This window comes from Rhea pennata, chromosome Z, assembly GCF_028389875.1.
Source record: "Rhea pennata isolate bPtePen1 chromosome Z, bPtePen1.pri, whole genome shotgun sequence".
Taxonomy (NCBI): domain Eukaryota; kingdom Metazoa; phylum Chordata; class Aves; order Rheiformes; family Rheidae; genus Rhea; species Rhea pennata.
The window spans coordinates 78,792,898-78,816,708 of record NC_084702.1 but is presented as its reverse complement, the minus strand read 5'-3'; the positions used below and the strand labels follow the sequence as shown (position 1 = coordinate 78,816,708).

Below are 23,811 nucleotides of genomic sequence, written 5' to 3'. Positions count from 1 at the left end.
ATTCACATACCTGCCAGGAGAGGAGGAAGAGGGAGGTGCCACTCACTTGGATGGGTAAGCACTGTGCTGACAGCCTCCCCACCCTTCACTGTCTGCCCTCAGATTGTGAAATCCAGACATGGTAAGGGTCATGACATCATTTTAAGAGCAGGAGGGTTCATCAGGTGGAACCAGCTATCCTTCTGTGGGCTCCAAGAGGGGCTCTTCTCCTCCAAGGAGGATCAGATTCTCTGCCTGAATCTGTTCACACTCCAACCTGTACTGTGTGAGGACCACCACACTCCCTGTAGTAATCAGCTGGCCTGATGACAGCATACCATGTTCCCCCTGGTGATCATCTCCCTGTAGGAGGTGGCTGTAACCTGCCAGGGAAGAGTATACTCCTTCAGCTCCCTGCTTTTCAAGTTAGTCATCAAGAGAGAAGCTGAGATTTGAATAGTTTATTTGCAGACCCAGCCATAACTCTTGCAACAGTGGATGGATTTTCTATCCTTAGTTTGGCAGGGGCTGAGTGCCCACGATGAGTCATATTGAAATCCCAGGCTCTGGACTCCACCACACCATCCCTTTCCATGCTATTTCAGCACAGGCACAAAACAAAAAGCAGAGTAAAATGATTATAGTAAAACAGTTTTGATTAAATGATCAGGGGAGCTAACAGCTTCCAAGCAGAGAGAGTAGGAATAGGCAATACTAATACGGGAGACTGAGGACAGCTCTGGGAAGCAGAGATTTATTTTCAGCTTTGCGTGGGTTCCTATCACCTCTGTACTCTGATTTCCCATCTGGCAAATGGGAACAATTTACTCATCTTCCTCTGCAAAGTGCTTTCGGGTGTGTGACTGAGACATGCAAATCATTATTATTATTACTCCAACAAAGGAGCTATTGACATTTAAAACAGATAAACCTTTTAAATTACAGATGACACTCTGTATGCAGCCTTACAAAGGTCTGGGCTTCACCCACAGCCATGAGGCATTCGACTCCCACAGATTTTCACCACTGTTTCCTCTGAGTTGCATCAACACATACACAAGCACACGCTGGCCTCTTCTCAGTGTTTGAACCACTTTGGCAAGAGCAGCAAATCCAATCAGTTGCCTTTAAGGTGGATCTTATTTCATCATCCTCTCAGCCCTCTGAAGCTGGCATGCTTTTCACACCAAACTCTTCCCAAATATTTATCACAGAGGTCTCAAAGCATGCTACATGATGAAGACTCAGGTGCAGGCCCTCATCTGACCTGCAATCATCATCATCATAGGTAACTACCACCCATCAGCTGACAACCAAAAGAAAAACTGTTGCAATAAAAGGTGCTGACTGATTTTATAAGAACAGCTCAAATATTCTATAGTTGTCAGACAAACAACCTACAAGAAGGAAATACAGGTTTTGCCTGTTCTTACCAAGGAAATAGTACTTCTTCCTCACAAAAGACTTTGGGCAGGAAGGGGAAATTAAGGTCAAAAAATTCCTGACTCTTCCAAAGATTTGTGGGGAGATGCTGAGTAAACTCCCTAGGACCAGAAACACCCCTGCATTTTAAATTCCTTGCTTTTTCAGGCACCTCCTCCAAGGTAGCTCATTACCGGAGACACGCAGACAGGAGCCAACAGCAGCTGCTGCTTCACATATCTGAAAATATGCTACCTGGGTATCTCATCAGCTCCCACTCTCTCATCTCTCCCTGACCCTCTCCATCTGGCTCTAAGCTTGTGATCAACAGCAATTACCCACCTGATGTGGGTGTCTGAAGGCTTGAGTCTGCAATGCCACTGAGGTCCTTGGGAGCTTCAGAGGCACTAGCAGTTAATTATTAATTCAGACAAGTTTTACAGCACCTGAAGGGGAACAGAATAATGGATTTGCAAATACAAAAGCATTGCTGTTAATCTAGCAGTCGCTAGAGATGTTGGAGCACTGTCTCGGCGAGTGTTACGAGACGACCGAGAAGATGAAGCAGCATAGTCCAGACAGCAAGAACAGCAAACACCATTTAGCAGTTGTTCTGGTGTAAAAACCTGCTTTAATGATCCTCTGAATAGATGTATGGTCTGCACAGAGTAAAGCAGAGTCCACACTAAATCACACTGTCTCCTTATTGCTTTTCTTCTCTTGTAGAAGAAAGGGCAGGAGGAATTAAAGAATTCAGATGTGGTCACATCCTAAGAAAACAACAAGTCCCAAGGATCAACAGAGTTCACAGCCAAGTTGTGGGCCAGCAGAAAACCTAATTTTTAACAGAACACTATCATCTCTACTGAATTACAGAGGCATATACCAGATTATTGCAGAGGATGCCTCCAAATAGTTTTCAAGGAGGGTAATGGGCAGAGCACAGACACTCTGCAAATAGATGGTTAGTCACCAAGAAGAGAGAGGGACACTTTCAGTGCTGTCAGATTGCTTCATCAGAGGGCTTTTTGCCCATACTTCCTCCAATGCAACTTGGTACCTAGGTGACAGAGTTCTCTTCCTTGTTATTCAGTTTTTACTGTCACTCTTCCTGCCAAGCACCTTTCTGGGTTAATGGTGGATTCACAAGCATATGTGAGGGCGTTAGCCTTTATCTTAGTTGGATAACAGCTATGTATCACCATCACTCAAAGCCCTTTTTCTCCCACAGGCACATGTTTTATGAAGCAAGACACAGGCTTTGTGCCTGTTGTCACACACACAGCAAAAAGACAGCACCTCCCCCAACCAGAGGTCACAGCCAGTGCAGGAGAGATGCAGACAGACAGAAGGACACATGGATATAGGGAACCAACACAAGGCAGTGGCTGAAGCACATCTGCAGCCAAACCATTGTCACCTTCTTTGCCACCCTCAAATAGGGACCTACACAAGACCCTCACAGACCACAAATATCCTTTAGACAGTATAACACACAGAGCACATTAGGCTGATGCCTTCAAGAGTCAGAAGCCAACCTCTAGATCCCCATGGAGAGAGCCCAGCAGGGAGACAGGGGGCACCAAGGCCCTTCAGGTGCAGAAGGCACCATGGGGTGAAAGCCAGCAGAGCATCACTAAGGCTTTGCAGCATGCCTGGTGCAGAGGCGGCAAGGAAGCACACATTAAGGGCAGGAGGAACACAGTAGCCAAGGTGTAAATACATGCTAAGGTTGGCATGCCCACACAAGAGGGGGGAAAAAAAGTAAGCACAGAAGACAAAAGCAAGCAGGGACAGAAAAAACTGGAGCAAAATTCAGGGGTAGGGGGAAGTACCTCAGCTTCATGGCAAAGAGCTGACTGCAAGCAAAGACACCATCTCTAGCTGATTCCTGCTGCATGCAGGACTTTATAGTCTTTGTCAATCAGCAGGATCATCTCCAGCAGCCACCTGCTTTCACCATCATTTCCTTCAGCTGAGAGAAACAGTCGGCGTTACTGGGCATCTGGTTGCTTGTTAGAGTTGCTGCGACTAACATTGACTGTTTGATTTACTTAAAATCTCCTCATAATTCCAGTTCATTCCTTCTCTGCTTTTGAATTAAAATATTACCAGAAATAATAAAACAAAACAAAACAAAACAAAACAAAATAGTGGCTCTGTTCCATTCCAGAGACAGCCGCTTTGCAGCAACAGGCGCAAGCACTGAAAGAACACTTTGGCATGAAAAACATTATTAAGAAGGTGAGATATGATTAGCACAGCTGATCTTTCTAAGGAAAGTCTGTGTAAAGCCGAGGAACACAAATGTGTACAGATTTCCTGCTCTCTTTCCTGTAAGTATTATTTTTATGGGTGCTCAGGTTAGCTGTGACCTATTTTGTGATGCATGGCTTGTTAGAACAGGGAAATCACAGGATCCTCTAGACCTGCATTTTGCAAAGTCCGTGTTAAACATAACCCCCCTCTCCAAACCCTGATCAACATGGGTTTGTGCCCCATGGTGGTAGCTGAACATCTCAAAAGATGTGTAAGATAAGTACGTGGGGCAGTGGGAAAAGCCAGCCGGCAGCTCCCCAAGAAGAGGGAAGGGAAGCGCACCCGTATTACGTGAGCTGGCTCCTGGTGCTGCAAAGTGCCCTGTGACTTTGCAAGTGCATGTGGGAAACCCTCTGGTTACCTTTGGCATGTTGAGAGATGCTGAGATGACACACGGGGAGGCACTGTCCCCTCATTCCCATGGATCCGGACTGCCTGCTCCCTCCCACTGTCCGTCTGCCCATCATTGCTCCCCTCACCCTGACGAACTGTACGCTCCAGCAGAGATGCAACCCTGGCGCCGAGTCCCCCAAAGCACGAGATCAGCTCCAAAATGGGCCGTTTTGACAACCATCTCCCATGCAAACGCACAGGGATTGCTTTAAATTTGTGCTTGGGTGCGGAAGCTTCGATGATTAGTTTCTGAGCCCTACTCTGCAAGCGGGGAAAAGCCAAGGCTCAGCCCGCGGCAGCGCTGGTGCCGGATGGGTTTGCTCCCTGGAGATGCTGCTCCTCGCTGTGCTGCAGCATGTGCACGCGAGGATTGGTGCAGCGTGCTCAGCCCTCCCCAGGGCTCCCCGGTGCGTGCTCGGCTCCCCAAGGTTTATTTTCCCCAGCACAGCTTGCTGGCTGATCCAGATCTCCTGCTCGGCCCTTCTCAACAGCCCCGGGTGCGCTGCGTTATTGCACAGCGCACCACGAGCCAGGTTTTCAGACTGGAGGCAATTCAGTGGCTGAGAAATCCTGAGTGCCACGTGCAACACGGGCAGCGACGGGGACAGCGGCCACCCCGCCAGCCGCCGCTGGACAGATCCCGTGCGCAAATGCCTCCCGTCGGAGCGGGGGGCTGGCAGCCGCCCAGGCTGTGTGTGCGGCGCTCCTCCGTGCGATCGGAGGTGCCCAGACGGGCAGGCAGCGCCGGGGACCAGCTGGGCTTTGCCAACAGGCTGCATTCTTATTTTAAGCTTCACACATGCAATGTGTCCTCTTTATAAGGCGGAGGTGCCAAAGAGTCTACGGGGCCCGGCCAAGTTTGCAAAGGGAGATATAAGGGGAACGAAAGCTGAGGAGGGGGCAGGTGCGGATGGGCGGCAGCAGCTCCTGCCCCCGCGCCGCCGCTAGGTCTTTAAGTCACCGCGGGCCGAGAAACGTGGCTCGCCTTCGAAACGAAGCTGCGCCCTCTGAAACGTCAACCTCCCCAGGCAAAACAAGGAAGGAAGGCAGGGAAAAACGCAAGCAGCTAATCCCGCTTGCCGTCTCTGCACGAGCACTCCTGATTTACGCCAGGCCCGGGAGGCGCTTTCGCAGCGGTCATGCTTTCCACATTGAGCTGGTGGCCCTTGTTGTGAAGGACAGGCAGAAAAGAAAGAAAACCCCCAAAGATGCCTTTTGTTTTGCCTGTTTTCTTCCTAACAAATGCATTTGTCACAAATGTCATCTCTGTGCTGTTTGTGCTGAGACACAGAAGTCGTGATTCAGCCCCGAAAGCTGCCACGCTGGACTGAGGTCGAGCAGCACCTGGGAAGGTCACACGCACCAAAATCCCACGTGTCGTAATCCCTCTTTTCCAGGCTTGCACTGGTCAGGTGGCCAGACAGCATCCGTCTCATCCTCCTGGTGAGCAAAGAGTCCCGGGGGCTCCAGCCTGCCCCAGGCCCTCCAAGCCACCCCTTCGGGGATGATCAGTGGGTGCAGAGCTGGAGAAATCTGTAATTATTGGGCTACGGGTGGTTTCCCCATCTCCCACTTCCTTATTCCACTCACAGCAAGGACAAATTGGCAACGAAAACAAGCTGCCACGAGCTGCCTTCATGCCAGGCCATAGCAGTGCCTTCCCTTTGGGGAAGCATCATTCCACCAAGGAAAGAAGCACCCCAATCATGGCTGCGGCTAGGAACTGATGTGAGATCTGACCTATGTAGCCCCACCAAGGGGTACAGCCAGAGGCGGCCACAATGTGAGCCCGATGATATCCATAGGTGAGTTCGCCAAGGATGAAGCGACTACAGCTCTGGAAAGAGCTGATGTAGGGAAGAGGAGCAGAGAAACCATCCCATGTCCCTTGCATGCAAAGCAACATCTTGCTGGCTTGCTTCAGGTGAGAAAGGTTTGGAAGCTTCTCCTACAGACTCAGGAACTGCAACTGGTTCCTGAAAGGATGTTTCCCTGCAGGCTGCAGAATGCAAAAATGACCCTTTACGGTAAGTAAGCACATGGCAGTAATTACTGTAGTGGCTGGAAGACTATCCATCTGCCAAGGTGGCTTTGCATAGCCATCTGAAGCAAGAAAGTGACGCTCAATTTCTGCTCCTCTGCAATCCCTGGCCCTGGGGCCATGGGGCACAGGGCATTATGGCCAGAGATCCCATTTTTTTCCTTTAAAAGAACCCACAAAAGGCTACCAGGTTTCAGCAGTGAAGCAGAGATGTGAGAAAACGAGGTGGATGGGAGGACATGGATCTGTCTGCTTCTTGGGTTGCTGGCACATGAACAGCAGTGCGGGTGCGAGGGAAGGGGAATCCCACAGCTTACCTTGCGTTTTTTAGGGCTTTCCACCTCATGTATGTAGCATAAACCTGAATTGTCCTTGTGGCTTCACCGTTCTACAGTTATCAACTCAGAAACTGTTTCTGTAGACCTCTCTAATCAGGTCTAGTCCAGTCTCCCAGCAAGAGATATGCATGGTGCCCAAAGTTGGTGAAAAGTTTCAGACTGAAACTTTTCTAAACTCCTCTAGGCAGGGCAGAAAACACTGCAACTGTTTAGTCTGCTGGGAGGTGGTGGCTCTGGCCCAGCGCTCGAACATTGCTGAGCAAACACGAGGGGATAGCAGGGCGAAGAAGGGGCCTCACAGGGTACTGATTGCAAGGAGAAGGGTTCATGAACTGCCTGATGTGCTCCCTGGTTACAAATAGCCCAGCACGCCGCATCGCTCCCATCGTGGAAGGTGCCTGCTGCAGCGTCAAGGGTGCTGCCTACTGGTGGCCCTGTGACCTCCTCTGGTGAGTCTTATTTTGGGACAGTAATTCCAGGGTGCCGGGAGTTGGGGTCAGAGATCCCTCTCCTTCTGAAACAACTCCTGCGAGTGCCAAGAAAAAGCCCCAAATCTCTGCGGGAATGGCAATTCCTGTGCGTTGGGGGAATCACAATTCAGCATAGAAGATGGAGCCCTCCACCTGGACCAAGCTGGGAACTGTGTTACTGCTGCTGGCAAATGGCTTCCTCATGCCATCCGAGGTGTGCTGGGGCTGAGCATGGATCTGGCAGCAAATGAGCAGAAGAAAAGAGAGAAAAAGGTGCTGGGCTGGCAGGAGAAGGGATAGCATGAAGGACCCTGCTCCCAGGGACAGACTGGCTTGCACTGATTTAGCAGTGCTCCAGCTGGAGGGTTCGGGGTAGGAGGGCTGCCCCGGGGTGCTCGCTGCGGACGGCTGCCTTGGGTGCGCTCGTGCGAGCCAGCCGCAGGAGCAATGGGGTGAGAGGGGACGGGATGGGCTGCCGGGCTCGCTTGGCCGCGGGAGCTGGCGCGCCTCGACCGCGCTGTCCCAACAGGCCGTCTGGGCTCGGCCAGACATCTGACCTCGCTCGGTGCGAGCCTGTCTGCTCCGAAGCGCCTTCCCCCCGCCGGGGGCTCGCCGGGGCAGCCGGAGCCGAAATGCCCTCCCGGCCCGGCGGGGATTTTGCAGATAAGCCTGTCATCCGCCGCCACCTCCGGGCAAAAGAGGCCCCTGCTCTCGGCAGGCCGTCGCAACCGCTCTCCCGGAGCGGAGGAGAGCTGGTGCGCTTGCGAGCAGTCGAGCAGGAGCGGGGACGTGTTGCTGCGCGGCCGAGGGCACGGACGGGCTGCTGGCTCCCTGCGGCGTGAGAGCAAAACGCTCCCGAAGCCCTGGGCAGCGTGCCGGTGCGGCCGGGCAGCGCTGCGCCCGCAGCCGGCCCTCGAGGGTCGCAGCCATGCAAAAACATTGTGCCGCGCGTCCCCCGGCGCTGCAGAGGGAACGCACTCCGCGGAGAGGAGGGCAGCTCTCTCCGGCGTCAGCCTGCTGCTGCCAGGGGCAGGGATTTCCCAACCCTGCAGCCGTCAGCCCGAGTAAAACCGCTCGAAGGCGAGCGCTTCCAGCGGGCTGAGCCGGATTTAGGCCGGAGCACCCGGGAGCAGATGGCCTGACAGCCTGATGCATTAGCCTGGATGAGTCGCTGGGCGGGCGGCAACGCGCTCCCTCGTCCACCGGCAGGATTTGGGCCTTTTGAGAGAGAAAAAAACCAGATCCTCTGTGCATCGGAGCTTCCAAAGCGATGCCAACGGTTTGAAACACCATCCAGGCTGGTCCGAGGCTTCTCAGCAGCCAAGCAACCAGCCCTGTGTAACGCGTGCAGGGAGATCCCACCAAATTTCTTCCTCGCCCCTCCGGGAAGGGAAGGGGGATCTGCCGCTGGAGCCGTTTTGTTGCTGCCTCTGCTCGCTAAAGCCCCGGGCAGCCAGCCAGATGGGGAGACGCCACCCCGAGCAGCCCTGGGCCGCTGCGGCGGTGGCTGGGGAATAGCTGCAGGTAGTGGTGCCGGGCCGCGGTGGCCCGCCGGCCCCTCGCCAGCGAGCCCCCGGAGCCCGGCGCCGGCGGGGCGGCCGCCTCGGCGCCAGCGGGCCGCGCGCAGTCCGCAGTCTCCACCTAGAGCTCGGCGGAGGGCTCTTCCGCGCCATCCCTCCGGCGTTTTTCCAACCCTTCCCTCCGGAGCTGCTGCGGATGGGAGGCCTGGAGCAGGAGGAGATGCCGGCGCAACCTCCGGTTGCTCTTCACCTCCCCGCGAGGCAGCGAGCCGAGCAGCCTTATCCGCGCGGGACCCGGCTGAGAGCAGCTCCCGGGAAAGTCACGGAGCCGACGAAGCCCAGCAAGTGTTAGTGCCGTCGGGAGACACACAGAGCCGACGGCGCGGCTGCACCAGCGGGGCACGGCGGCCCCTTCCCAGCTACCCATCGCTAATTGATGTGAAACTCTTGCTCTTCACCTGCCGGCCCTGGCAGGTGGCCAGGACTGCTTCCCCTCCGGCTTGCATTCCTCCCCGCCGGAATGTGGGTCGCTGTAGACACTTGGATAGGTTACGCCCGGCCCCTGCGACTACGCAAAATATAATACACACCCTGCCACAGAACTGCAACACAATTTCAGAGGCACCGTTAGAGGTACCCACCGTCAGGCAGGCAGTTTGGGGCAAGCAAGATGGAGCTTGCCTCCTTCCTGCTCTTCCCTTTCCCACAGTTTAAATAGGGACGGATGCACATAGCTCAGGATGCTCCTCTGAGCCATCCCCTCCAAGCCCAGTGCACAGCTTCAGCTCTCCCTGCCACGGCTAATGTCACAGGAGCTACTGGTGACATAGGCCACCATGGCGAAGGCATGATGGACATTGAGCCTACTAGGACTGTCAGTACAACATGCACAAAAGTTGTGTGTGTGTGTATATACATAAATACAAACATACATCTAATGTATACAAGATAGATGTGTGAATTTAGACTTGCCTTCCAATCCCATACGTGTAAAGAAATCCCATCTGCAAAGCCCTCATCTGCAATGTTCCCAGTGAGACATCCCTGCTCTCCGCAGCCCCAGTCTACACGGAAGAGCCGCGAGGACCAGCATGTGTCTGTTGGAGCTGAGGAGGATCTCCCCCTTGAACCACCACTGCACCTCGAGTGGAGCTTGTTAGCTGCTTATGGAATATAATTTACAAGCCAGTGTATATTATATGGAATATAATTTACAAACTGACACATAAATAGAAGAGAAGTGGTAGATCTCCATGAAGCTAAGCTTACAATCCCTCCGTGAGGATGCTCTGGTAGTCCATGAGACAGATACATTTCTAGCCTTGTGGTTTCTTCCAGGGCCCTTGGGACTGTGACAAGTCCAAGGATCTGGATTTTTTTCCCCCCTCACGTGCTATGTATCTTTCAGTGAAATAATTTCTCTGCCGGGCAACGGCTTTTCCTAGACAAGTGTTACCACTGTGCCTTCTATGTATGAACTGGACAATCTGTAATTAAATTAAATTGGAAACAGCAATGGAAAGATATCTCACTGGTTTTGCAGCTGGTGCTGGACATTGCATACAGGTTAGGTCCTTTCTAGTATCCCATTCAGAGCTGCATTTGGATTCTCTTGTCTCCACTTCTGTCAAACCACAAACCATTCCTTGCTGAAGACCCAGACCACTTCCCCTCCAGAATATAATAAAGTTAAGGGGGGAAAATAATCTGCCTTTCAGCATGAACCATGTGTATTACTTACATGCCCCATTTACCACAGTATCCACTTACTTTACCATTTTCAATGTCTTTATCCCTACAAACCCTATGGCCCAAAGAAGTTGCTCTGTCACTGAGAGACTAAGTCATTTGCTCAAATAAACAGGAACTCTGTAGGAAAGGAGGGATTTCAACTCATTCCTCCCAAATCCTAGTGCTCAGCAGTGGTCCACACTTCTCTTTGCCCCCTGATTTATAGGGGGAGATTGATCAGCTCTCCAATACCTAATGCCACATAATTTATATCCTCAGAAGGGATCTGATCTCAATTTTACTCTTCTATCCTCTGCCTGGACTGATAAAAGCAGATCTGGTTTTATGGGCTTGGTTTATATCCCTTCACACTGCTTATCCTGAACATCTCAAAACGAACAGAGCCCACCGACACACAAGTGGGACCAACTACTGCAACCTGTGCAAAAAGCCACAGGATTTGAGTCAGTATTTTTAAAACGAGACTGGAATACAGGACCAAACCGAGGAAGGAAAATTTCTGGGGCATCAAGAGGTTAAAGTAAGACAATTATTCCGTGAATAAAGTCTATGTGTGAAAAGGCATTAGGCTGATGAGTGTAAAAGAAACTGTGGCCTCCGCAGAGCGGCTGTGCGGTACAGACAGGGGGAATCACTGTGCACCGCGGAAGCGAGCAAGCTCGAATCCTGACTTCAATCTTCCTCTCTCGGCTTTGGACCAGAGCTCCACCTTGACTCAACGTGCTCCTGTACATCGATGTGGCTGAGGGCAATTACCTTCCCAATTGCTGGGAAGGGAAATGATGGCACAGAAAAGAGAGGATTTACTGAGATTCAAATTACAATTCTTGGTAGAGTTACACTGTGTTATCAATAAAATGGCATACGAGGAAAGCCAAAGGTGAACTCAAATCCACTGGCCCATCTTACTATTTTACATGATGGACCCCAATCCATGGCAGTCAGTGCCACGAAAGGGAGTGGGTAGGAATACATTGGGCTGCCTTCGCTTCCCCACCAGCATCACTCACCTGTGGCTGAGCCACTGGAAGCACAGAGCAATAGCCAAACTCAGCCCAGGAGATGGCAGGGAGAAGACCGAACCTCTTTGGCACCACCCAAGCGTAAATAATGACAACGGGCCAAAGCAGGGATTAATGCGAGCCAAAGCCTGGGGACAGAGTTAGAAGCGCAGCACCCTTCTCCCGGGTCCTAGTCACACATCGCCAGCGCAGCCCGCCCCTTCCACCTTGCGGAGCTGAGGAGCTCCCGCCCGTCTCCTTGCTCCATGCACCTTCTGCTCACCATGACTTCTCGATGGACATTTGCTACGAGCCATTTTAAAAAGATCCAGTGTATTTCATAAAAACAAACAAACAAACAAATCCACCTCTCTTCAGCCAACGCCTGCTAAGAGTCAGCCTTGGTGCAAACAACGGCTCAACTGGCAAGATTTTGCGCTATGTAATAGAAATAGCCCTTCGGACCCTGGCATCAACGTATTTCCAAATGCAGGGACATACCAGATTTTGACTCTGAATCATGTATGAGCTCTGAAAGAGGCTGTCTTGGTCTGTGTGTACAGATGCACACACTTTTTTTTTTTTTTTTTTTTTTAAAAAAAAAGGTATCACCCTTCTGTTTGATGTGTTGTTGGGAACGGTTGCTAAGGGAAGCGGTGTACGGTTACAGCCACGGTGATGTTCACTCTAAGAATATACTTTGCTATGCATAGTTCAGATGCAGACACATCTCTGCTATAAAGAGCACGGAGATTTCAACAGAGGAATACTCCAACTTATGTTACACATGAAGGGTTTGTGATACATCGCTTAAAAACAACCCCTCCTCCCCCCAAAAAACCCCATCAACCCACCACAGGCAGTAGAAGGCAGTGATTAAAACTATGACAGGCAAAAATCGCTTGCAGGAAACTTCCTTTCATTTTCTTAATCAAGAGGGTATTTATAGAGGGACAAAGAAACCATACGCATGTATGCCAAGCCCTCAAGCCCTCCTTGCACCCAGTGCGGACATGTCCCTCCTGGAGGTTCACACTAGGACCAACCTCAGCCTCTGGACCTGCTCATCCAGGCCCACAACTTCAATCTTTCCTTAACAGCATGTTTAATGTTAATGTGAATGGGCTATAGCTGCCTCCTCCGGCCTGGACTCATCAGAGTGGAGGAAAAGGAGCCTTTACCATGGAAAAAACAGCTCACTAGCCTGTTAAACTTATAAGTTATTACAAACTTATAAACTTAACTGAAAGGATATCTTTCTTCTAGGATCCTATCTTCTGGGATATCCTAGAAGATACCCTTCTTCTAGGAGAGCAGACTATCTGAACCCAGAAGGATACCTCCTGAGAGTAATAAAGGCAAAGGAGGATGAGCCTGGGCTCTTTTCTCTGTCTCTGTGCATTCTAGATGCTTTCACAGAGGAAAACCATGCTCAGCTTCTCCACTGCATATGCAACCATCCCCTGGGAGCTGAAGACCACTCCGTGTGCCACTGGCGGTGGTATTAAGGACATCTTTGGAACTCTGCACTAAGGAAACACATTTTCTGTGTTGATCTGAGGAAACAGTGAGCGCTGGGAACTACAGTCTGGGCAGAGAGCAGGGGGGAAAGGGCGGCATTGCTTCCCACCAAGGAAAGAAGGCAACCAGTACCATTCTGTACCAGTTTGTTGCAGCTATCTGGCAAGCTACTGAGGCCCTTCGCCACCGGGGATGTTGGGCCGCTCTGATTTAACTTGCCTGCATCCCCTGCAAACTGAACCCAATACGGAGGAGATCAGAACCAGACATGGAGACAGCTGCGGCAAGTCTTCTGCGCTTCATGCACTGGTTCGTTTCCAGCTGGGGCTACTAAGCTGGAAAGTGTACACGCTGGCCAAGGGAGACTCTCTTTAGAGGAGGTGCCCGCAGGGAGGGGATGACATAGCGACAGCTGCAAATATAAGAGGAGGCAGGTTAAAAAAGACCAGTTTCTTCAGCGAGCGGCGCTCCGGCTCCGCAGGCAAAGCGCTTCAGCACTCGGCTGAATCGCCCCGGGGCCCCGCGGGGCTTCGGGGACGCGATCGATACGGCTTTGCCCGGCGCTGGCCAGGCGGCTCAGTGGCTAAGCGCACTAAGCTGTTAGATCCTGCGCGAGAGCCCGGGGCACGTCTGGGTGCCGCGGGTCAGGCTGAGCCCTGGGCAGCGCAGTCGCGCAGCCGGACAGCAAGGCACAAACAAGTCCCCCGGGCTCCTGCAAAACAGCAACATCTGCTGGCGGCATATGGGGGGCCGGGGGGAGCGGCGGCGGCCGCCGGCTCTGCCCGGGCTGCCGGCCGGCAGCAGCGCCCCGGGGATGAGCGGATCAGAGGAGAGGGCATCTTTATCCCTATTTATCACACCCTGGGATGGTAATTCCCGAGCTTGCCGGTGTGCAGCTAGCAGAGCTCCTTACGTTTTGGGAGCAGATTAGTCTGAAAGGTGCTAGAGAGACAAATCCAGCTCTCCAGGGCGAGCGTTTTAGTCACGTTTTTAATTAATGGGAAATTATTGCGAAATGGCTGAAAAGTATCTGCAAATGCCTGACTGCGGAGAGGTTAGGGCCGGAGCCGGGCAATGTTTTCAGCTGGCAGCCGCTGCCTGATGCTGCCAATGCCCTTATTTCGCATTAGGACAGCTGCGACAAGTCTTTTGCGCTTTACACACTGGTTCGTTTCCAGCCGGGGCTATCGAGTCTGAATGTGTTGCAAAAACTGCAGTTTCAGGGCCGACCAAAACATTTCATAAATTCGTGTGAATCCACCCAATTGTTTTGATTGGAAAAAGAAACAGTGTGTGTGGAGAAAGTCAAAATACTTTACTATCAGATACGACATCTGTTAAATTATTCAATTTCAGATAACACTGTACTTTTGACCTGTACTGATCTGCAACCTTCTGCTATGTCAAGATATTTTTAAAAGATGAGCATTTTGGGGCTGAGCAAGTTCCTGTGCATTTTTCTGTGCTCTTGCACATAAAATCAGTTATCTGCAGAATCTCTTTTCTCTCTGCAGCTAATTTCTCTGCAGTTTTCCAAAACAGGCGTCACATTCCCTACCTGTGCGTGGAGCTCAGCGAGACCTGTCACATGTTTCCGAAGAGCACTATGGGATTCTCTGGAGAAATGATGTGTTATTCAACCCACACTCATGCCATCACTCTTTTCCATAGCAATTTCAACAAACCTTATCTGCCTGTTTACACTCTGATGGAGCTGGACTCGAGTGAACATGACCATAATTTGTCTCATCCTGCTTTATAATCACTTTTGAAAAAAAAATGAGTAGAAGAAAATTGCTGTTTAGTAAAAGCAACAATCAGATTTGTGTTCTGGCTGGGAACACTCAAGGCTTCTGCATGGGAAAACTGTGAATCAAGGAGAGATGCAGGAAGAGAAGTTGTCAGATGCCTGCAGGGCTGCAACAACCCTCCACTTCCAAGGTGATGCGAAAAGTAAAAATGGACCAGACAGTTTGCGAGCTTACCTTGGTTTACATTCAATACTGATTTTCATTATCTGATTTTGTGCCTTATTTGCCTCTTCCCCCTGCTGCTAAACACCATCATTAGGCGAGACCAAATAATTATGGAGATTTGCCCAAGCCCACTGGCTCTACCAGCGGGCTGAGTGGCTCTTAGCTATGTTTCGACGACAACGAGAGGCAGACTAAAACACGGAGACGCCGATTCTCACGTCTCCTCCGGGGCTTTCATCACCTCTCCGTGGTTTTCAGCACCTCTCTGGGTACGTTCCTCCTCCCAGCCATGCGGACGGTATGCTCCGTGGCCGCGGTGTTTTGGCCTTGTCTGCGTACACCCTAGCAGGACAAAGCTCTCAGCCTGGCTGGGATTAATTGTAACGTAAACGTCCACATCTCTCCTTCGATGCCCTTGACATGTTTTAATGTATAGGGGTAGTTTCTTTGGCCAGTGCACTTAAGTGCACTAAACCCTATTGCAATGATCCTGTTTACTCCTGAAGAACGGATTTCAGACAGTTTTGAACCTTGTTGGAAATTCTCTGTTTCCATTAATACATGTTATTCCCATATGAACATCACAGAGTTTCACTGGATTGGTTACTTGCTGTAGCCCCAACCAGTGGTCTCTTCTGTGTTTCTCTTTGTCCCTGCCTAAAACAAACTGGTTAATGACTAACCTGAGTTTTCTTGAGCAGTAAAATAAAACTCGGCAATGACAAACAAGTTACAGGAAGAATTCTCTCTGGTTTGTTAATATTGTCTTTAGAGAAAACAAAAACCTGAAAGAGCTTTTCTCTCCTGCCGTGCGTGTCTTCACTCAGCGCTGGTTCCCTGGTTCCCTGGGAACCTATTTTTTAAAACCTATCTTTCCAGCGTAATTGTTTCTGCACTAGGGCGATTACGTGACTTATTCAAAGTTCCACCCGCGGTCAAACCGTCCAAGTCATGCAATCTATATACCAGCAGTGTACTCTTAAAAACCTCTAATCCTGGGAGACAGAAAATAACATAACATTAAAGAATATTAATACGTAAAAAATGACAAGTATATTAGCCAAATGGTTGTGTGGTGCCTCGCCATAAAATTAAACTTAATAACCCCTCCATCATGGTCATGGGAAATAAAAGAGATGGATGGCTTCCTAGAGCTTCTGCAGATCACCGAGTTCCCTTACCAGAGACACAGAGGCCTGTTGTCAGAGGAAACAGGGTGCATCTTGCCAAGCTCCATAAGGAGACGCTGTTGGGAGGTGTCCTCTCCAGCACCCACAAAAATCCAAGGAAAGACCACTATTAATTCATGGGAGTTCACAAGCCTAACGCTGGGAATCCTAAAGTCAGCTATCTCCTTGTTCCTCTCCTGATGCTGCCCACAGTGACAAACGTCATGTGGAGGCTTCGTGAGTCACTGCCCTCCCCAGAGCACCTCACTGCTGGATGCGAGACCCTGAATTGCTGCTGGCTGCCTGAGATCTGCCCGACAGCAGCTCTCCTGGCAGGAGAAGGTAGCTTTCTGTACTTGTCTTCTTCTCTTTGTAATGTGGTGGGTCCACACAGTCACAGGAGAACCTGCCTGGACATAGTTGTTGCCAGCTCCAGTTGCCTCTGATGGCCCTGCTGCAGGATCTTGCTTCCATAAGACAGCAGAGACTGAGGAAGCAAGCTCATGAATCCTGCAAGGACTACTTGTGACAATTTTGGTGTTGAACCTGAAGAGTAATAGGCCTGGAAAAGACAGGGATGGGTAAAAGGGAGGCCAAGGCCACCTTCTGCAGTTCAGCCCTCAGGGTCATGCATCCCCTCTCCTTTCCTAGATTAATGGGACCTGAAGAAACCAGACGCTTATGAAAGCCTGAACCTAAGGGTCTGACAGTGTCTAAAGGGCTTGGCCACAAAGGACTGTCCAGCTGGCACCCCTGTCCAACAGCAGAAACCCCACGTCCAAGCCACCTGTCTACGGGACTGTTTGATTTTCACTTTACACCTCAAAGACAGGGACATGGATCTCACAGAGTGGCTACTTCTGCTCTCAGAGTTTGAACTGATGCAATACAGCAATGACCTGCTTTGTGTCCTCTGCGAACTGGGTCAGCCCAAACTCCCATTCCTGCAGCTAAGGCCCTGGTAGCTGAGACACTTCACAAGAAGCTTCAGAAATGGTGTTTTCCTCGCTGCCATGGTGATCATGCAATCCACCAGCCATCAAGATGAACATCGCCTTGTCCCAGGTCCTTATAGCTGTGTGTGTGAATGGACATGGTTGCAAGTTAGGCCTGGGACTAATTCAGTGGGTGCTCTCCTAATTTCTGAGGACAGGACCAACTCTTCGGGGGTAAACTTATGCCAAGAACAGCGTGCATTGGCTGGATTCCTTCTTGCACCAAAGACTCATTCTTCTCCTTAAAAATAACTTTCTTCTCCTTAAAAGGAGACAACAGCTTAATTTAAACTTAATGAAAACAGGAAGACCAGCATGGTGACTTGCCTGCTCCCTTTCTTCTAAGCTGCTTTGCAAGTGACTTGGGACCAGACCAAAACGCTATCAATCGAACATGCCAGCAGTGCTGTGCGCATGCTTGTTCTGCGACAAATATAAGGTCACGCAATTTAGGCATAATTTGGTGAGCAATGTTTTAGCAGCTCTGATGGCCTAAGAAATGACATCCCCCAACCCATTCCTCCTATGCTGTGCCAGCACACATGCTTGAGCTTCTGTGATGGGAGCCAGACAGGGGAACTAGTCCAGCTGGAGAAGAATCCCCCTGTCCTTTTCTTTCTGCTCAGTTATTTTTTAGCCAGATCAGTTTCTCAGTCTGATCCACTTCAGAAAAGCCTTGGTCAAACCAGGGCAAAGACATAAGGTAGAAGAACCAACTGAGGCGGACAGGAACAGCCTAACCTGGTTAGTAGAAGAAGTTCTGCTGCCAAATGTCAAACCACAACTTCTGTGTAGCTGGTAGGCTGAAGATTTGCATTAGATTGGATGGAGAGAACCCCAAAGAATCACTGATCCTAACTGACCTGGAAAAATATTATTTTCTCAACTTAGACAACACTAAAATTTCCACCAGCTTCGTAGGGTCACGATTGTACTCTGGCTCTCCCTGACAGCCCTATAATAGGTATTCCTCCCTGGATTGCTCCCTGGACATCTCTGCATCTTGCTGGACTTTGCTTCCAACTTGCCTGTTGTAAAACGGAGAGAAAGCTATCACTGCTTTTGGATTTCAATTTCCTCTGTCCTATGCCCAGTGCAGATCTGGGTGGGATTTCTAAACCCTGTTGTTATCTTATGACTACATCCTGGTTTTCTCCAGCATCTGGAGAACTACCTCCCTGATGGTCTGCATGGACATGCTTGTAGCCCTTGCAAGATGGCAACTTCCTGCTTTGGCACTGCATTAAGCCACAGAGACGCTTCTCATCATCACCTCTTCTCTCCTCACCTTCACCCCATCTAGCTGCAGGAGTCACAAAAACAAGAACACAGACATAAAAGAAAATATTAGGTGATTCAAGGAGAAGCACTGGCTGGCCTCTGCCTCTTTTTTTTCCTAGCCATAGCCAACAGCTGTTAAAGAAGGCAAAACAAAACAATTCAATATGTTGGCCATAAGACCGAGCCAATGCTGAGCCTGCACCAAAATATCTAATGCTATACTCTCCAAAGCCTGCATGATGCCTTGTGGCATCATGGAGAGAATGTGGCATGCAGCTCTGAACAGATCTGCTTGTTCGGACTCCTAGGTTCTTTCCTCAACCCTGCCTCCAGGTGCACCCCATGGAGCTACAAGTGTGACAGCACAGAAGTGCTGCAGGCTGCTCCTTCCATCCAGCCTTGCACTGAGCTAGCAAACAAATTCCTTGACCATCACTTGGCCACCGCGTATCCGACCTCCTCACTGGAATACATATGCATGCGAGGCAATGAACAACACCGTGGTTTAACACAGCCTGTGGCAGGCGAAAGACTAATCTGCCCCCCCATGCTTTCAGACTCCGTCTCTCCGTGATCCCGTGCATCAGGGAGCTACTCTTAGCCACCGTCATCAGATGCGCCTGCCTTCTTGCCAGCTCACTGCTGGGAAAGGAAAGTGCTCTTTCCATGCAAACCCAGTGGATCATGAGACACGGAGTGTTGAATAATGGAATTTCTTGGTTGCTGGACTCACAATTTTCCTCCATCTGTTAGCACCATCAGGAAACAAGATCAGAACTCCTCGTGCACAGCAGACCCAGCAGGTTAGCCCCTGCCTGTTTACCATGTTACCACAAAGGACATTTATAACGCAGAGCACAACGGGCAGACGTGGCTGAGGGCTGCAAGCAGCACATAAATGCTTCTCACCACTCCTGGGGCAACTTCTTCTCTGTTGTTATTTCCTTTCTTCAGAGACACAGCATATGCGAGATCAGCAAGTCCCTGAGGTCTCCCCGAGTGCAAGATGAACCAGACAGAGCAAAACAATCTAGCAAACACCTAATGTTGTTTTGCCCTTAATACTGCATCTTTTTTTCTGCATATCTCAGGAGGCTCTGTGTTAGCTCAGCCTCTCAGCAGTGCTTGGGGTATGTAAACAGGAATTAACTCTTTCAAACAGAAATTGAGGCAGAGGGAGACGAAAAACCTATCCAAGGTCAAAGACTGATCATTAGCACAACAAAATTAAGAGCCCTGAATGTAGTAGATACCCAAACCTGTCAGACTACTGGCTACTTACCAGCTTCCCTCTCATTTCCACACAAAAATCCATTGCTGGAAACATTTTCCTTAAAATACGTATTTCTAGGCCAAGTTTCCATTTGTCATTTTTTTGGGGGAAAAAAGTTTTGATATTCCCAGCAAGCACTACTATTCTGGATGCTTCTGGGAGGACAGAGACATCTAGCAGTGCCACAGCCATGTTGGTAGCAGTGGCAGGACACCAGGGACATCTTTGGCATCCCCTCCTTTTCTGACTAGTAGCTGCACCAAACTATCGTTCACAAAATGGAGGTAGTGATTGTCCCTAGGAAGCAATGTCTATGTTGGTGGCAGAACAAGGGCGCTTCTTCTCTTTCATGCCTATAAATGAGTGACAGCCTCTAAACACAAGAGAGAAGGGATCCAGCAAGCAGGAAGAAAGAGCAATCTTTCCAACCTTTTATCCGTAGCAGATCAGAAGCACTGGTGACCACCATGTGCTGTTTGCCCAAAAGATGACTCAACTCGCACGGTGCACACATATCCAGGCACAACCTGGGCAATGAGTAACCAAAGTGATGAGCTCCAGCAAGAGCAACAGATGTTCCAAAACCACAGCATTTTGGGACACTGAACATGGGCACAAAACACAGATAGAGGTGAAATGAGAGCTACTTGATGTGTGTGCTGCAGAGGATTTTTGTGTGTGAAGGAACAGCCAAATACAGGTATAAAATAAAGTAACAGGCCAGTGAACAGCATCACAGTTACAGCTCCTGGGCAATAGGAGTCCGAGGAGAACTCCTGTGTCTAGGGGGCCTCCTTGTCATAACAGCACAAGATTGCTCCTATCTCCCTGGGAATGACCTTCCCCTTTCCTTGAAAGCAGTGTGTGGCAGGTAGTGGGTGACACACACATCCAGCTCCCAGACCACCAGGGTACGAGCGGTCTCATGCTGGCCAAAGCCTTGCATGCTTTCAACAGCCCCATGGACCCTGTGGCAACCAAAGTGTCTCAACATTTGCACAAGACTCACAGGCGTGTGCAGAAGAATATGGACATAGGGAGGACACTGACCCAAACACTGCTAGTAGCGACAAAACAGTGGCAGTCCAGATGTTCAAGTGATTTGAGTCTCCCTGCCCTTACAGCTTTCCCATCCAACATCAGCCTGGACTGTCCTAAAAAATTCTGGATCAAATTCTACTTTAAGAAGCAAGCGAGATGTACCATCACTTTCCCAGCACTTTCTCAACAACTCAGCATGCTATTTCATCCACCATTGATCTAAGGATGGCCTTGCATAGCCGACAGTATGCTGAAGCTGACACAGTATTAGCAGTTTAGTCATTACCAACTTGGACCAGGTTTGGACAGATCATTTCAAGTCAAAAAATAAAGGTATCATCAGTCCCGTAAGTCTCCATGTACAACTAATAAGCTGAGCTTAAGGACACAAATTCAAGGTTTCAGCTCTACATCTCTTGTCTCCAGGAAAGATGAAAGTTTACATGCCACCTGCTGCTCCTCTGGAAGGGGTCTCACACCAAGACACAACCAGAGGGACTGTTTGCCTTGCACTGTCAGGAAATGAGGCAGATAAGTGAGGGAGGCAGATAGGTCTCTGAACTATGAGACACCCTTTCCAGAAAACAAACCTCCACCTGTATAGCGGCAGTACAGTAACCACGCTCCCCCAGCAGACCGCTGCCACGTGAGGACAGCCCCATCTCCCCACCATACACCATTATTATGGGCTAGTTACCAGAGCCACTGCTTTCTTCTCCCCCTGCCTTTGCTGTCTTTGATGGTTTTAGAGCAGGACAACCAACCAGCACGGCATATACTAATAAACAAGTCACCCAGAATAATCAGCAAATACACAAATTCTGACTGTCTGAGTTGCAAGTGCAGCTGGTACAGCTGTGAGCCATGCGAGATGACACCAGCAATTAGAAACCAGGAGCAAGCCATTTGGCCAGGCCATGCAGCAAACAGCCTACTCAGGGACCACGACTTAATTTGATATCCCTGGTACTGAGAGGCATGGGTCAACAGCAAGAGAAATGGGCCTTAGCTGAGGAGAGTGGCAAGCACCCTCCACTGTACTGCCACATTGTCTCAGTACCATAGCAATGTCGCCACAAGGAACCTGCTCACCTTACAGATGAGCCTTGGTGTGAGACAGCAGATTTCCACGAACAGCTCAAAAATTGGATATGAACAGTAATTGAATGATGCCTACAATGTTACACTACAATGTCTGTGGCAATTGTAAAAGATCATAATGATGTTAAAAAAATTTGTAAAAGATACGCACAAACAGAACTGCAGAAACACTTCTGTTCTCCTCTAACAAACTGGTCACAAATGGAATTTAGTAGAAGCTCAGCTCTTATAATTTATGGTAAGACGAGGCTGGATGCAGCTGCAGATACCTAATTCACTAAATATCTCATTACCTGCAACATGTTGAGGAGCAGGCTCCGGAATTTAGTTCCTTCCACCATGAAGAGAGCCATTTTGTCACAGAGCTTGGCAGCAGTGGAAGCAAAGCTGCGGTCCGTCACTGCTTTCTGATAGATGGTCTTGACAATTTCACCCAGCATCTCCTCCGAGTTAGTGGAGTTCTGGGCCTCCTCCATGAACGTGGTGAGCTTGGAGTCAACATCGCTGCTGTTGTTCCTCATGCTGTTGAGGATTTCAATTAATTTGTCCATTTTGTTCTTTTGGGGATTGGTGGTTTCCACCGTGACTTCGTCCTGGTCCGTGAAAAGGGAAAGACAAGGCGTCTGTTACACAAGGAAAAAACAGACAGATCAGCCCTTGTTCTTCCAGAAACAGCAAAAGGGGAAGGGGATTGGGGAGACATATAAACAGACGTAGAAAAATCAAGGCATCTTCTAGAGGCATAATGGTCTCATCTCAGAACTGGAAGACAGTTAACGAGTCCTGACTTGGAAATGTTCTCTTCCTCCCTTTCTCACAGTAATCAAACCCTTAGTCCTCACCCTCTGCTCAGGGAGAAGATTTGCTTGAGGCACTCAGCTGGGATGCCAAGGTCAGATCACCCCCCAAGTGCCTTTGTAACCTCGAACAGGCTTCTGGGAGGTGCCTGCCTCTACCTCAGTTTTCTATCTGCTACATGGTAATAATGGACATTTTCTTGCCTCTGTTTTGAAAGTAAGTTCATTAATGTCTAAGAAAATGTTCATAAAACAATTCCAAAAAACACGTACATTTCAATGTATATTTAATGATCTAACTTGGTATCGAAGATGTCACATGATCCAGCCACTAGAAGAACTCTTAACCTTTCCATCTCTTGACTGTTACATGTTTCCCTTCATGCCATTATCAAGCAATTTATTGCTTCTTTTTAAAATTTAACTATGCATTTGCCCCTTTCTCCCTCCCCCCTCCTCCCCCAAGACTAAGCCATGCATTCTGCTTGCTCTGGTCTGTTCTATTCTCTTCCTCCAGGTCAATCTTAAAAATCTGCCACACAATACAAACCCTTAACAATTTCTTGCGCAACTTCCATGCCAGCTGGCAGGAGCTATCGGGCCAATTGTGTTCACTACACACACTGAAGACTGGTACTTCTGTGATGTGTTTCTTATATACAACTATTAAGCCTGATCCTGCAAACCTCTTCTCACTTGGGCAGGCTCACAGAAGCTAAAGTGTAAGAAGCTATGAGTGAGGATGATTTTATGATGAAGCTTTTGAAGGATCAAGTCATCACAGCAGAACACAAGAAACTAATGAAAATGAACACTTTGAAAGTCTCTGAAATACTCTCTTTGCTTTAAAGAAAATGAAAATAACTAACAAAAGCTCTTCCTTTCCTCATGTTGCATATATAAATAGTAAATGCCCAAGTATTCAAAGGTATGCATTTCCAACATGCAGTCCCATGGAATTGTATATGTTCAAGTTATTTTGTTCATTGGAAATCCCTACACATTTTCAATCTGAAAAAAGCATCTCAAGAGAAAGAATTCTGAGTGTCACAGGGGGCAAATGGAGATTTTATCCGTGATTTTATCTCAGAGTTCCTCAGAAATCTGAGGCTGAAGATTGTTTCCAGAAAGGATTTCTCCTCCGTCACTTGCATACAATACTTTTGTTATTGTTGGGTAGTTGGAAGGAAGAGGGAAAGATAAGGAAGTTTCAATTCATTATCTAGATAAATGGATATCAGCTTTAAGTAGCTGACTCCAAATATTCAGCACTCAAAGTCTAAGCTTTGCATTTAGCTCTTTAATTGCTGAGAGACAAATTGCCTTTTTTAGACCTCTTTGGAAAGCAGATGAGCTCTGCAGACTGGTATTCAGTCAGTGGGAACAGCCATCTGGGAGCAAGCGCCTGCGTCAGGGCTTGCA

The 23,811-nt window shown here is 49.3% G+C and overlaps 1 protein-coding gene across 4 annotated transcripts in view; it reads right to left on the bottom strand.

Annotated features, from left to right (window-relative positions):
• CTIF (cap binding complex dependent translation initiation factor) overlaps nucleotides 1-23,811 on the bottom strand; it is a 152,630-nt gene that overhangs the window by 36,578 nt on the left and 92,241 nt on the right. For 3 of the 4 annotated variants that reach the window (XM_062599917.1, XM_062599920.1, XM_062599921.1), the window contains one exon: nucleotides 21,886-22,215. In XM_062599917.1, coding sequence (XP_062455901.1) covers nucleotides 21,886-22,215 — 330 coding nt within the window. The remainder of the gene's footprint in view (nucleotides 1-21,885; nucleotides 22,216-23,811) is intronic. The other variant, XM_062599919.1, reaches the window with a different exon arrangement.